Source organism: Paramormyrops kingsleyae, chromosome 2 (assembly GCF_048594095.1).
Source record: "Paramormyrops kingsleyae isolate MSU_618 chromosome 2, PKINGS_0.4, whole genome shotgun sequence".
In the NCBI taxonomy this organism is placed as follows: Eukaryota; Metazoa; Chordata; class Actinopteri; order Osteoglossiformes; family Mormyridae; genus Paramormyrops; species Paramormyrops kingsleyae.
Window position 1 is genome coordinate 14,715,312 of NC_132798.1, and position 16,125 is coordinate 14,731,436.

The window sequence follows — 16,125 nt, forward strand, 5'->3', positions numbered from 1 at the left end:
GCACCTTTTCCCACTTGGAAGCAATGTGGCTTTTTTGTCGTGTATTTTTAACATGGAAAATGTTTCAGTAAAAATAACAATGATGTCACTACCAAATAGAAATGCATTTGCTGTAATGAAAAAAGTCCATTTAAAATACACGTCGACACATTATGCAGCTTAAGGCAACTGATAAACGGTGAGAAGTGCTGAAGGAAAAAAGAAGCACTTTGGAAATGAGTGCGTGGGGAGCTGCGTCTGTCACCCTGCAGTTCACCAAAACCCCCAGAAAAGATTCAATACTTTATTTTTGCAAACAGAAAATTACATCTGATTAAAAGTAACAGCGAAAGACTCGTTCAAAAGAACAGAAACAAGACATTTAAAACACTCTTAATTAAGGAGAGACAAAACAACAGTCTGATAAAGTATGGGATACATATATATAGCAATATTCTGTAATTACGTACCGTTAGTTAGGTACCGATTCTCCTTTAAATAGTGTAGCAGCCGAGACAGAAGAGCACAACGTCAGAGATACGTGAAAATACTGTAAGAACTTCATCTTCTTCAGAGGAACAGTCACACGAGGGGCGTGTCACCAAAAAGGTGAGAGAGAGAAATCACACTTGTACCCATGTTTTTTTCCCCGTCTTTAATGAAAGACGTCTTTGACTTTGGATTACGAGGTGGTTAACACGCACTGACCAGCGTCCTGCTACTTGAAGGAGGGCAGGTTTGGCACCTTGATGCTGATATCTCCGATGTTGATGTTGCGGGGGATCTCAGGGAGGTTCATGTTCTTCACGGCAGATACGGCTCGAGCAGGTGCCCCAGCGATACCGGCCTAGACACACACAAGCGCAGTTAGAACAAGGACACTTCGGCTGATCGACACACGGACAGGCAGACTTAAGTCGTTTGTAACGCACCATACAGACACATGGACCGACGGACACGGCGCACACCATGAGTGAATGACGTAATGGACATTCAGGTACACCTTCACAGCCACAAGTGCATGCAGTTCGACCCTTTAATGAGATTTTTTTTTTCTTCATTCAAACAGCAACCAAACTCAGGTGACGGCAAACAGAGCGTTGCAGGTACTGGTGTGGAGGGCAGAGGCAGCTCGAGTTGAAGCAGAACACAGTAAAACCCAGAGGGACACGGGGACGTGGTAAAGAAGGGCAGGACACAGATGTGCAGGATACAGCCTTACACCTGAACCTGTCCTTCATACAAAACCGTGCAGACTCCGTAAGGACAGGACAGACTCCAAGCACTTACAGAGACGCATGCTTCGGTCATTAAAAATGAGTTTACAAAAGGAGCGTCGGACTCGGGATGTTATCGTCGCCCATAAAACACACGGGTGTTAGCGTACAAACGCTCTACAAGTCATATGGGTCCACCGCAGTGCCCTGTGAACCTAGCAAAGCACCGCAAAGGACAAGCTGGAAACAGCTGTTACCTTCCATTCTATATCTAAGCAGGAAATATAGAAGCAGACTTCTGGCCTATGTTTATTTTGAAGTGACATGTTCGGTTTGGTTGTCAGGAAAATCAGGTAGCTTTCCTTCTCAGCCACTAATGAGGGCTGCTAGACGAGATGACGGACTTCAGTAATGACCAGTACTCTGGCACTAGAGGGCGATGCGCCTTCCATTTGTGGCGTGATTTACTTTATCTGTACGTTAGTGCACTTTTATTGTACTGTTTGAATGAGATGACCACTATGATTCCTTGGTGGTGTCACTGCCCACTGTACAAACAACTTTTGTCCTCTGTTGCAATAACATGCACCAAAGGACTCGTACCATTTATCCTCTGCTTCTACGGCAGTAAATTCCAGCGGCTATTTAAAAACTCTTACTCTTGTATCTTACATATTTATATTTAATAATAATGTCCTGCACTGTTGACCTCTTATCTAATGACAAAGGGATGCAGTGAAGGACACGAGGAACAACTCCTTTAAAGGCGTATCCACGGTAACAGAATCTACAGCTTAAACATCACATTCCAATTAATTTATTCAAGGTCCTTTATAAAATTAGCTATACTGAATATACTCTATATTTGGGTGTTCTTTCAGCCACTTCACAATTTTTCATTTATGTTTCCAGCAAGAAAGTCAAAGGTTGTTCCTTGACATCACAATCTGTCACTAATAAAATATTGTAACATAGTACTCATATTGTAACATATACTGACAATCACGAAAAGGCACTTCTATTAAAAAAGCATTTAAATCGTCAAATGAACGATGCCCGGATTTCTACATGAACCACTCCATTCGCTCTTAACTTACAGAACTGCAGGATCTGATTCTCTGAAGTGCGTCTGCTATCAGAACAGAGCATGTGAGGTCACATGACCAGCAGAATGCTCAGAGGGTCGCATAAAAAGGACTCTGCTCTCTGACCATGTGACACGCATGCGTGTCATCGTTTTATGTGTGTCACATGCAACCCCTGCTGGCGACTCCCTTTTGAATCTGTGACTGGCTAGCACTCCTGCTGTGTCATGACTGTTTTGTCTACAGGGCATGCTGACAGTATTACACCGTAAACTGTACCATTAATGTACCTGTCCACACCTTGCCTCAATGTATAACTTTCAATTTCATTTTTTTGTAGGCAAATTAATTATATGGTACTGGGACTGATTGTTAAGAATTTTGGCTGTGAAGTGGTAAACAGCAACTGCGGCTATATGGTTATGAAACAATTATTTCAGTGACTGCCAGCACATTACAAAAAGAATTATATAAAGATGCAATTACAAACCATACAGACCCCATGCTGCACAGATGGAGTAATTCATGTGGAACCATGTGCAGGCATGAACTGGGCAGCTCAGTGAGCGTACGACAGTCTCACACCTCCAGGCTACGGCGCCGATTCCCACCTGGCTCTGTGCGTGTCTGTGCGCGCCTGTGCGCGCCTGTGTGCGTGTCTGTGCGTGTCTGTGCGTCTCCTCCCTGCGTCAGCACAGCATTCCACCTGCTGATGCCTCTAATCAGCATTTAATCTTGCTCTAAAATGTGTGAACTTCCCCCACTGCTTTTAAATAAGCCCAAAATAACTGAAATGGGAGATTATTGCATGTTTTACACAACGCAGTCCACTGACTAGACCAGCAATAATTCTACAGCTTTGGTTTAAGACCTCAGTGTAGTTAATAAAACACAAAATGGCAACTTGGTATTATTATTATTATTTTTTTTAATTATTATTATTATTATTATTATTATTATTGTAGTTGTTCTTTTTAATAATTCTAGTTATTGCATATGGCATTTTGCAGTTTAATTTGACGTAGATTGGATTGTAGATCACATGGGGGAGGAAGAGAAGCTGTAGTGTGTAAGCGGGTAGTTACACAGGTAAAGGAGAAGCACTCCGTAGAAGCGTAGTATGTTTGTACCATCGGTGACACCACCACCCAGTCTATCTACTGCCTTCAAACAGCCTTCATAACCACAGAGTGGCGTTACGCTGCGCTCACTGCCGGGAACAGCATGGGTGCAGAGAAGTTCGCGTCACGTGAGGGGATGAGACATGCGACTCGCTCTTACCTGAGACTGAGCAAAGGACAGAGGCACAGAGCTGAGTGACAGCTGAGTGACTACGGCAGGGGGAGGGGTCAGAGCCCTCCATCGAGCAGTCGGTATTAGCACAGAGTGGTGAGGCCTTCAGCTCCAGGGCACAACGTGAGCACTGCCTTCGTCCCGAGAGCGAATATATAACCACTGGTAAGCCGGGTGATTTACATACTGCAATCTATATAACCAATGAAAAGTCAAATATAGCCGGATAATTTACATACTGCAATCTATATAACCAATGAAAAGTCAAATATAGCCGGGTAATTTACATACTACAATTGAATATTCAATAACTTTGGATATCATTGTTGTTCCAGTGATACAGAGAGGAGGCCTTTTTATGGGACGGACGCAGTGACGTATTTGGGAAGCTGACATGCCCCGAGGCTGAAGGGGGGGGGGGGTCACCGTAGCGTGTTAATACCGCGTCTCTGATGGACGGCTTCAAAAGAGCACCTGAGCTCAATGAAGCGTCACTAGTTCTACTGTGGAATATTAATTGGTTAATAATGGCTGTCAGGACATATTAGAAACTTTGGGTGAAATTGTTTGGTTACTTTTTTTTTTTTTTTCTTTTCTTAAAGTCTGCAGTACCTTTGTCTACCTGTCCTGCCCTGGAGACTGAAAGATAAACATCTGCAGAGAGAGAAGATGGAAAGAACTAGCAAAGGTCAGAAAATAGGAGAAATGGGGAAAGCTCATCAAAGCAGATCACAGCTCACAAGGTAGCCGAACTGGCTCGTGCCCATGCATCACTAGGAAGTCCCCAGTGCTGGTGCCAAGGGGAACCGTCCAATCAGGACCCCTTCCAACACCTCTGATACAGAAACACAACAGCCATGTCATTCTTCTGGTATTAATGTTAGGATTCAAAAACACCTCCATCCCTCCATGACTAAGACCTTCACTAAATCACCACCACCCAGAAGCAATTTTTCCTTCTATCTCCCCCCCCTCCAGCATCTTCCCCAAAAATCGTACTTATCTATCAGCCAACCACATGTCCTGCATGAATTTTTCAACTTTAAGTGTCAATGGGACAAACAGGCTCAGAGGGCCTGAGTGCGGCAGACAAGGCTGCTGGAACCACTAATGTAATTAAGCACAGTCTAAATGTGCCTCGGACCTTTTGATGGATGTTGTACATTAAGTACAAACTGACTTATTTGCCTCCTGAATGCCTGGCCGCCCTAATCGCTACACACAGGCAAGAGCAGCAGTGCTGAGGTAGTAATATTTACCCACGGCCACGTTCAGTCTATTCCCTGTAAATAATAGATTACAATTTACCGCTAAATATTTCAGGGCAATTCTAAGCTGACTTTGACATTCACCTATGATAGAAAAAATGAATTTGTGGCTGTTAAGCAAGTGTCAGGAAGAAAGGAATATGTTATAGTCGCGGCTAAAGCACTTCTGAACACAAGGACAAAGACATATGGCGAAAATGCTCAGAACCTACATATGTACATCATTAGGATAATTAGATACAGATATAACAAGCTGCGTATTGATGATTCTCATTGTAAACACACACGGCATGGGGAAAAAATGTCCAGCAGAAGATTGATTCATTTTCTACCTAGTATCCATCTGTGCCCATGAATAAAATTAAATCACGTCTAAAAACACGGCCAACTCACCTGGTGGCGGCTACTTAACCACCAGGCACTGAAGATCCCCAGGTAATCCCAGATAATTAATAATCTGTTTTGGGGCTTCGGGGGGGGGGGGGACAATTTGAGTGTAATCAAAATGGGACCAGTGATGTATGGGCACCTCCAGGTTTAGGCATAAATCCTACAAACCGATGGCGACAGAGCGAAGTGAACCACCACAGACTGCAGACGCGGTGAGGAACCGTCAAAGGGGCCACGAATCTCGGCTGGTTTACACCCCAAATAAGCACAGGCCGCACATTCACTCTCCCATGCTGACAGACACCCGTCATTCTGTCCTGCAGAATTAATGCACATCTAAAACTCTCAAAATCAAAGAATCGCAGCTGTAGATTGAGATGTGCAGAACGTTTTCTACCTGACACACCAAACACTTCTGGCCTGACCACCCCGCTGCCCCCACTCCGAAAGTGCAGTCAGGCAGCGGATGTGCGCAGTCTAGCGTGATCTTGCCATTCGCTCGGGTCGTGGGGCTGCCAGGCAGCTGAAGGAGTGTCTTTTTTTCCCCAGCAGGAAGTCACTCTGCATAAGAAAAACAGCACTCCCCTACTGACCGAAGAAGTCTGAAAGATGAAAGATGGTTCTGGAACAAGATAAGGTTTCTGGTACACCCAGAACCAAAAATATGAACTTTCGCTGCCCCATAAGCAGGTCTTAAGCTGTGCTGAGATACCTCTCTGCCGGAGGAGATAAACGCAGAAGCCTGTAAGAGTTAATATGGGACTGGCTTATTTGCTCAGTGAGAAAGTGCCTCATTCAAGCATGAACCTGCCACTGACCTCAAGCTATCGTCAGCCTGTCAGCCACCCACAGCACCAGACTCCCAGCAGAGCTCGGGTACAAGCGGCTGGGCATGTTAGATAAACAGTAGACAGAGGCCTTTTATGCAATTTTATTTAATCAGAGAACATCCTCACATCCAATGGCGAGCAGGACTCCTACCTGACGAAGCGTCCAGACGCACGCGCATACACACACACATACGCACACGGCAATAGGAGTGGAATTCAAAAGAATGGGTCAGGTATAGTAGAGACAGGTCAGTCTGCAGTATGGGGTGGCTCCCAGGAAGAAAACACAGAGAGGTTGGAGAAGCATTAAAGAATGACATCTTAAACATGTCAGAAATGATTCAGAGGCAAGATGGATTCAACTCCCATTTCACACCGTTTGTTACACACCTTCTCCCCCCATGTCCTGAGCTACTTATCAAAGTGCACACACACATGCACACGCACGCACACACACACACACACACACACACACACAAACAAACAAAATAATACAAGTCTTTTGACGTTTTTTGATTGCAGTCACGGGTTTTCATAAAACTGAAATTCCCTTTGTGGAGACCAAACAAATGGTCCCCACAACGTCAAAATAATCCAATTTTGGGGACATTAGCGCGCGCGCACACACACAGACACACACACAGACACACACACAGACACAGACACACACACAGACACAACGAGTAAAGCCTGAACATTCCTCAGAACGAGCGCATCATAACTCCTGCATCACGTGGCCTAATGTACATTAAATAACGACAATCGCAGAGTGCCAAGACTAGTGTAGGTCATGATGCCAAATTCCTACCGCACCTACGAGGAAATACCAATTACAGGACCGTTTAAGGCCCTGAATCACACCAGTAGATTTCATTTTAGATCAAGGCCATATCGATCTGATTAATAATTCAGAAGCTCTGAGCTGCTGTGTGCGAGACTGACAGTTGGCTACCTTTGGTCTTTCCCATAGTGCCGTGTCCACAAGGCCAGGCTTTGGGAGGCGGTAGAGAGAAACTTGCCGTCTATGTGTTAAAATCGACATCGAATGGGAGGCTAATAGCTTCCGTGAATCCAGCTACCTCCTGAGGCAGCAGGTCAAATGCTTGCTTTAACTCACAGCTCAACACTGGTGATTACATCGAGAATTTGCTAGAAATGCTGGTCGGGGCAGATTACGCAAATCATAAACATTACAGTACTGTGTTACTTTACACCTGTGCTGAGGAAGACAGGTGCAGAGACATCTTTGTCTGAGATTCTACCTGGATTATCAGCATATCTCACTACCTAATTTTTAAAAATCAAATTTAGCATTAATTAGGGTTATCAGCATTGTAACACTCCAGGTCTCCAGTGCTGCTGTCCAGATTCAACACAAACTGACAAAACCAACACGTCAAGGTTTACTGCGGTTCTTCCATCATTACTACCATTCAGCCAATACATTTATCAAATTAATGAAAAAGTACTGTTTATGGTGTTTTGGTTTTAGTAAATTTCCCATAGATACTATCAGGCTATGAAGCAAATCTAACGATCATTTACTTGTTACTTGGCTCTTAACAGCAAAGTTGAACTTGGCAAAAGAAGAGATTGCTCTAGAAAGAGTTTAACAGCTATGAGGTTTAATACCTGAATCATTCAAGCCATATGCTACAGTCACTTAGGTCTGTGACTGAAACACCATCAACGCCCCTCTAAACCCAGCTTACCTGACCTCAAATGTTCACCTGATCTCCAAAGTGGAATGAGTGGGCGTACTGGTAGCGTACGGGTAGGGTGGGGCACCCATGACCCGTGAGAGAAAAAGGCTGAGAGACCTTTCCTGCCTCTCCAGCATGGAGGCGCCATGGATCCATGGGGGGGATGATGTGTATCACTCACCACTGGATACCTGATTATACACCCCCTCCCCCAGCAACCGTGCAGCAGTGCCATGCATCTACGTAAGGCTAGATCAGATAGAGAAGAAAGGCGGGGAGAGCAAATGGGCGGGGCAGCAAGGGGGCGGGGCAGCAAGGGGGCGGGGCATGCAGCTATAGGAGCATGCAGGGGCCTATGGCCAGGCGGGGGCCTCGCTCACACACTTACCTCCGATTTCTCCATCTTGTTCTGGGCATCGACTTGCGTGATGATCTCATTCATATTGGTTTCCAGCACCATTCCTCCCATCACCATTTCAGACAGGATGTTATGGACCTTTAAGCAATAAATAAAAAGCAAAAGACTTCTATAAAAAGGCAGCATGAAATAAATCTTCAAAGAATTTTTTCTGGGCCAGTAGAATCACTGAGCGACAAACCTGAGGAATCTGTCAAGTTAACCTTTGGCTAATAACGATAATCAGACTAGCTAACAGTATATTATATTTATACTTTTGGGCAGATTTTCCTCCCCTTTCGGTATTATTATATTATATTATATTATATATTAGATTAGATTATTATAAGGCAATAAGAAGACTCTCAGTCACATCCAATACTGCACTTATCCAGCCACATATCGTTTTACTTTAATCCTAAAAGAAAACCATACTGAAATATTCATCAATATGAAGGTAGCTGGGTCTCTCAAAAACAAAACCTCCAGCTAACCACAGCCCTGTATCCACCATCTTTGTGTCAAACTGGCCCGAATGAAGTGACCTGAAACACTATCCTTGGAGCCAGAGACACAAAACAACCTTGGCTGTATCAGATTAACATGGTGTGTACTACAGATGGGTCACAGCAGTACTGGGCTGGAACCTGACCCAGGGAGAAATATTTATTCACTCTGCTCACGCTCCACAGTGCCCCTTGTGGCAGCTAAGTGCCAGCCAGCCCACGAACAGTCTGTATTTTTAGATTATAGAAAGAGTGAAGCAAACGAGGAAGACGTGCATCCTACAACCATTGCTGACAAGGGAACTGATGGTGATGAGGACCGATATACCACCTCCATATCCCAGGATTCCCTCTGTCCTTTCCTACCTTGTCCATGTGGAAAATTAAGTCAAGTTCACAGACGTTCTCAAAACATTTGTCCAACGTTTCTACAAAGACCTGTCAAAAAAAGAAAGAAATTTTCTTGTAAGAGGGGCCTCGGACACCAAGCGGACAGGAGAACGGTGCATTTTAGTAGGAAGGAAAATCTACCTGGATTAGGTCCAAAATGCCCAGCTCGCTCTCAGAAGAGTCAACGCAGAACACAAAGTACAGCGTGGCATAGTGTCTGTAGATGAGTTTGTTGTCCGACCCGCCGATCAGCCTGAGGAAAAAGATGCAGACAAACACCATCTTCACTCCCCCTCTTTCTCAGGGACATCCACACAAGCCAAGAGCACTACCACCACATGACGCTATCCTTCATTTGTCAGGACTGCACATTACATTTATTTTAGCTGATGCTTTTTTTCCCCCAAAGTGACATAAAATAGCACATTACAAACATATGACTGTCGCTGAGTCAAATGGCATAAGTGCAGCTAGACTGATCTTCCAGTGAATGCCCAGGTACAAGTGTAGGCAGGATTGGGTCAAGGATCTGGGCTTCAGTATACTTCATGAACACTTTTTAAAAGGGTACTGACTCCCAGACTTCAGTGAGTGCAGTAAGAAAGCCTAACCAAACCAGAAAGCACAAATGGGGGTCAAATTAAAAGTGGGTAAGGGCACATTCTGATGTACGACGGTTCAGGAGATGGTGAGGGGTCAGTGGTGTGCACATCTAAACTAAAAGTTAGCCTCATTAACCGCTAATCCGCCAACGCCAAAGTTTAATTCCATAACGCTCATCCAATAAACTGCTAAAAAAAATTAGCGGAAGCTAACAATAACTGCTAACTTCTATTACATACATTTTGTTTGGGTTTGGTTTTTGGCTCTGAAACTCTTAAAAAACATACCTAGACAGCTAAAATGTTTAACCAGTCCCATCAGTTGGACTAAAGTGATTACTACTGGACATTTAGGATTCTGTAGAATTTCCAAAATATATCTGCACTGAAATTTTCTTCTGTGATATTCCATTTGCGAGATATAAGTGCTTTTGTCAGATACGCCCTATTTCACAACTGGCCCATGCGAACATTTTGCTCTCAGTGAAGCCACTTGGGGACTACAAACATGGTGCCGTTTGACTGGAACTAGGAAGGAAGGTCTCAGCTCTTTATTGGTCTACAGCTCTGTCAATCAGAACCCAGAAAATACAACCGGGGGTCTGTATTGCAAAGTAGGATTTTTTGCATAGCTAGATCACTTGTCACATTTCAGGTGGTCTGGCTTCAATGTAAATGAATGAAGATAATTCATTTAATCTAAGGTACCTTAAATTCAACAAGTTGTGATACAGGCCGGTGTTCACCGCTTAGTTCAGGGTACCTCAGTTTAAATGGACTTTATTCACTTACATTTAGCCCAGACTACCTTAAACCCAACAAGTTATCGACCAATCACATCTTGTGTTTACACATAGTCAGCCAATAGCGTGCCAGATAGACTGTTGCAGACAAGCTCACAGAAACAAATATGATTTTAAGGGTTTTCACTTTTTCATTATTTAACTTTATTCACTTTACCTGCAAAAAAATGTTAGCGGATTTACGGTTGGCGGAACTAAATTTAGAGGAAGCCAACTAGCCCACTAATGGTTTTCAAAGTCAGCAGGAGCACTAATACGCTAACGAAAAAGTTAGCTTCGCTAATTAGTGATTTACAGATTAATGGAAGCCAGCCCACCACGGCTCTTCAAATCACAAGCAGCAAAACAGACTCCATGGCTGCTGTGTCCTTAGTCTATTAACATAATACGTGAACAGAAAGGAAAAATTAATTGCTGACCAGTGATACCTTCACAAGCCCCCAACCGATCGAGCGTGCGGTAACCCTTAACGACCATCAGATCCCACAGTGAAACAGGCAGCGAGACCATCTAATGCTCAACTAATGATCATCTGATGCAAATACACAACCGGGAGAAAAATGTCACGTTTAACTTTAAGAGGAAAACACAACAGGGGAAGGGACAAGGGTCCCCATGATGCCGGAGAATGATGGGGAAGCTGTAAAGCAGCAGTGTTTCAGTGTGCGGGGGCTCTGAACAGGTGAGGTTCGGGGGCAGGGAGGCCCCTCGTCAGGTCTGACTGATCTCGCACTTCATGGACGTCAGTCGCCAGCTGTACCGGGAACGAGCGCGTCAGCATCTTAGCGTGTTAGCGTACATGCCGCCTTCCAGGAAGTTGCAGACGTTGTCATCTCGCTTGGAAACCAAATGAAATGTTTCCCGGATGATCTGCTGCTCCGTGTCTTCGGTCTGTGGGGTGCAAACAAAGAGGGTTATTCACACAGTTTGTCTTTCCAGCATTCAGTCTTAATGCGAAATAACTGATTTTAAAACTTAAACTATATCACCATGCAATCATAATTTAGATTGGAAGGCACATACACATAGACAGAGAGAACCTATGGTTTTTCAATTCCTTTAGGATAATTTTCTAAAGACAATTTTTGGGAAGCTGAAATTTTTTTGTAGATCAGGGGTGCCCAGCTCCAGTCCTGGGGGGCCGGAGTCCTGCACATTTTTAGGTTTCCCCTCATTTAACACACCTGATTCAACTCCTTGTGCTAATTACCACACAGCTCTAGAGCTGAATCATTTGTGGTGGAACAGGGAAAGAACTAAGATACACAGGGCTCCGGCCCTCCAGGACTGCAGTTGGGCACCCCTGATGTAGATAAAAATTGAACAAACTCCGTCAGTCCTCTAAATAAAAGGACTCTGAATAAAATCTGACCAAGTAAAAGGCTAAATGCTAAAAACAACAGAACCCAGTGGACGAGACTAAATGGATCTGACTTTATTTCTAACAAAGGACCTTACCCAACCAGTTAACTCAGAATGACACACTGGTTGTCAGCTGACTACAGCCAGCCAATGAAAGCAGACAAACACTCACTTCCATAACCCAGTTATTGTGCCGCTGTCTCATGTCTCAGTGCTGCACATTATGAGATTAGCCCTGTGACGGGAGGAGTCATGTGACTGGGTCATGTGCTTCTGCTTGCCAAACCTCCCAGTCTTTGCCCACAGTCAACCTTGCATCGTAACAGTCAATCTACACGGCCCCAGTCAGCTGCCAGCTTTAATGAATTTACCCACGAACACCAATGCATACAAAACCAAGGGCTGTCCTCGTTCTACATACATGCATTTATAAGAAGGATAATCCAGGGGCTTAACTGAGACACGGGTCCCACAAGGCACTGTGCACTGGGTGTTTTCATTCCCACCTCCTCCACGACTTAGAGATTAATGACCGCTGCATTTTAATCAGATGTAATTAATAATAATAATAATAATAATAATAATAATAATAATAATATATTTTATTTGTATCGCACTTCACATTTAAAACGATCTCAAAGTGCCAGAGAATAAAAACATTGTCATAAAAAGCAAAAATATATCTAATTCACCAAAAAAAAAAAAAAAAATCCAGCCTCCAACGGCAAAGAGCAATTATTATGTAAATATAATAAATGTCAGAATGAGTTTAGATGGAGGCCGACCTCCCTCTGGCCTGCAGACTACAGCTCACGGGCGCATCAGGCCCCACATGTGTCCTCCTCGCGGTGTTTGGTCACGGAGCCCAGCCACAGGAGGCTAACTGGGAGCTAGAGCAAAAGGGCCGAAGAAGAGACTAAACTCTGGTCCGTCGATGTCCGCAGGCACTCCCTTCCTACCGCAGCTGTCAGGAGGTTACACAGATTCCCGCCTACTTCGATGATCAGTAACGAAAGCTACAGTGAGGTTTAAGAGAGAGCCAGGGACAGAGCGTCTGTGCCAGCGCAAAGGGACCGCCACCGCTGACCTGGAGCCCTGCTTCGTTTACACACGTTACGCAAACCTCGTCTCCGCCTTGTCCCTACGCCAGTATCCGCTTCAGTTTCCTGCTAAGACACACAAGGGTTTTTTTTTTCCCCTGCACCGACACATCTACATCAGCTATAAGACAAACACCGTTTCTTAAACCACAAGCTCTTACTCAGGCAGCTGAGACTCAAACAACCCCTCTGTGTGCAATTTTCTTTGCAGAGTTTTAGTAACGCAGAGAGGGATTTCATTTGTACAGCATGTCAGTTTAATTGCCAGCATACAAAGAGACACTGAGCACGCAGTCAAAACACAGCGATGTGGAAGATTCATGCTATAGTATGGATGCACTGTAGGGGGGGAGATCAGTCTAGTGGTCAAAGTGCCACAGGGATTAAGGACATATCATGTGTTTTCATACTTACTCCTAGGGTGGGTGAGTGAGTGGGTGAGTGAGTCAGGTCAGTCACACACACACACACACACACACACACATTAGAGAGGATGGTACCCCCCTGGACCAGAGCCCTAAAGAAACACACATTCATTTATTTAGCAGATGTTTTTGTCCAAAGTGACACAGAGCGATAATCATCACAAGCAGACAGCTGTCAGGGAGCCAATAAGGCGCAAGAGCTGCTAAGATGAGCTTCCAATGAGTGACCAGACAAGTGCGAGGCAGTCATGGGGGAGGGGGGAGGAAGAGCGACACAACCAAGGCTTAAAACCTCGAGCGGAAACAAATGTCACTAAGGAGAGAGTCCAGCAAGGAGCTCAAAGTAGAAGTCGGAGTAAAGTAAAGCGTATCACGGCGAAACAAGCCAAGGATAAATGCTGTGTCCGTGAGGGTAGGGTTAGGGGTTAGGCTGGTTTCTGGAACAGATGCTGAGGTTTTGACAGAACAGACACATCTTACCGCCACTTCTGAAGACACCAGGACACCAACACCCCCTGCTCCCTTAACCTGCCTTCCCTCTGAAAACCCAGACACTGCAGAGTCCAGGTCCTTAATGTGTCTAAGTGGACCAGCACAATAGTCTTTCCTGCCGGTACGATGTGCTCTTGATGGTGTCTATTAGTTGGACTTCAAAAGGCAAATTTAACAACAAGAATTCGGCTTAATTATCAGTTTTTTGAAAGGTGCAGCACAATTTTATAGATAAGATAGATTCACTAAAACATCCAGCCAAGAGGAGTTAGCTAGTTTGTCACTTACTGATAAAAACAAGACAATAAAATTAGTATAGATTATATATATATATATATATATTAATAAAATGCCATTTAAATAAGCTCCAGGCAAACCCTGTGACACTGTCCTCTACTGGACATGAAACTGAAGGATGGATGGATGGATGAATGAATGGACGGGTGTGCTTTGGCTCATAAATATCGCTATCATTTCATCGCGAACTAACTTTTCAACCATCCAAAATAATGTTTTTAAGAAGGAAAGTGGATCTCGGATGATTAACCTGTTTTCAAGTCATTCACTAACATAATCTAACTAGAACTCGAAGCTTACAAACGGTGCGTGCTGAAGAGTCGGGTGGATGATGTGCAGGATAAAGGGTAGGAACAGGACATCGCTAATGCCACATCCATCGCAGGTTTCACCTTCACCTACCGCAATTCCTATGCATTTTTTATGGGACGTAAATATGCCGCCTGTACATAATTGATAGCGAAGCTGACGTTTCCAGCGGGGATAAGGGACAGGAGGCATCACGCTACCGTATCCCGGATCGTGTGTTACCTCAAGCACAAAGTACTTCACATTTCCCTTGAATTTCCCAACCGAAAAAGCAGCACCTTGCCAGGAATACGTCGCTCAGTCATGATTCAGAACAGGCACCAGCGCCGAAAAGTTTAACAGAAGTGCCAGATGGCAGGCAGAGTAAACTTGCCAACAGCGGCGTCAATCAGAAGCTTCACCTTCTGACAAATAAGAATAGGATGCACTTGTATCTTCGAGATACACATCAGCATCTGCCCACCGAGTCAGACACTTAATTCAAACTTCATTCCCAGGCACGACACCCCAAACCCCCGGACAAGGTATACGCGTCCTCCATACTCACATAATGCTCGTAGAATTTAGACAACCGGGGTTTGCCGTGGTTGTTAAATATAAGTATGGCTTTAATCATTTTGCTTGGCGGAGACGAAGAGGGAGCTGCGGCGAAATGATCGGCCGGTGCGTAGCTTTAACCCTCCGGTCCCCGATCGAACTGCAGCTCTACCACCTGAGTGTCCGGAAGCTTCCACGTCATCGCCGTTAGGCTACGGTGGCCCGAGTGGGACCAACGGCCTGCTGCAAGGGCTTGCGCTGCGTTTCGAAATGGCATTCGCCCCAATAACCTCCTATAAAAAAATATTTTTATTTTTAATTTCACAGCATGTCCTCTTTAGTGTACAACAGGAATAAATATGTTTCCTTACATCAGTGAAAAGATAGATGCAAAAACAAAATGTCCACTACAATGGACATAAATGAATGGGTGGGGTCTCTTCAAAAGAGAACGCTCATCCATCAACCAAGCCCTTACCCTAAATGTGCAATAAATAAGAAACAGAAAGTCACTGAAAAAAAGTCCAGAGATGTGTAACATAGTTCAAATAATGTTTGTGGTGTATGAGTAAGGAGCATATGTTAAATTAAAACTGACCATTAAGTATCAAGCAGTCTGACGACTCGAGGGTAGAAGCTCCTTCTGAGGGGGGGGGGGGGGGTCAGCCACTCTGATCATTCAGCTGAACCTGAAGGCTGAGCAGCTACCAAACCAGGCTGGGACTCCCGTGGTGAGGGGGCTCTCTGATGCTCCGGAGTAGGAGGCTCTAAGAATGTCTGATGAGACCTAGAACCCCCTCAGCGGCCTAAGATGGTACAGCCTATCCCTGGCTTTACATATCAGCGTCTGTTCATGATTGGACCAGGTGAGGTCATCACAGATACAGACTCTGAGATATCTAAAGGTGTTCACCCACTGAACTGGGACCCTGCTCATCTTGAGAGGGTTGGATTGCTTACACCTAAAGTCCACCACCATCTCCTTAGCATTACAGGTGTTGAGCGAGAGGCAGTTATCCTGATACCATTGTGTCAGACAGCCCCCCTCATCCAGATAGGCTTTCTCATAGTTTTTACAAACCAGTACAATCAAATCTGTCACCTGCAGATCTGTTTAGTTTTAGCTGTGTTTGGTCACAC

The 16,125-nt window shown here is 44.6% G+C and overlaps 1 protein-coding gene across 2 annotated transcripts; it reads right to left on the reverse strand.

The window, feature by feature from the left end:
- Window positions 1-269: 269 nt before the first annotated feature.
- On the reverse strand, window positions 270-15,203 carry ap3s1 (adaptor related protein complex 3 subunit sigma 1). Of its 2 annotated transcripts, XM_023836667.2 has the most exons (7): window positions 14,996-15,203; window positions 11,263-11,354; window positions 9,200-9,311; window positions 9,035-9,106; window positions 8,154-8,261; window positions 4,187-4,228; window positions 690-826 (listed from the first exon to the last, which is right to left on the reverse strand). In XM_023836667.2, exons 1-6 carry the CDS (start codon window positions 15,062-15,064, stop codon window positions 4,193-4,195), a joined length of 489 nt encoding a protein of 162 aa, XP_023692435.1. In that variant the 5' UTR covers window positions 15,065-15,203; the 3' UTR covers window positions 690-826; window positions 4,187-4,192. The 2 variants fall into 2 exon arrangements, with proteins under 2 accessions (XP_023692433.1, XP_023692435.1); XM_023836665.2 differs by lacking the exon at window positions 4,187-4,228 and having other exon boundaries at window positions 270-826; window positions 14,996-15,201.
- Between the last annotated feature and the right edge of the window lie 922 nt (window positions 15,204-16,125).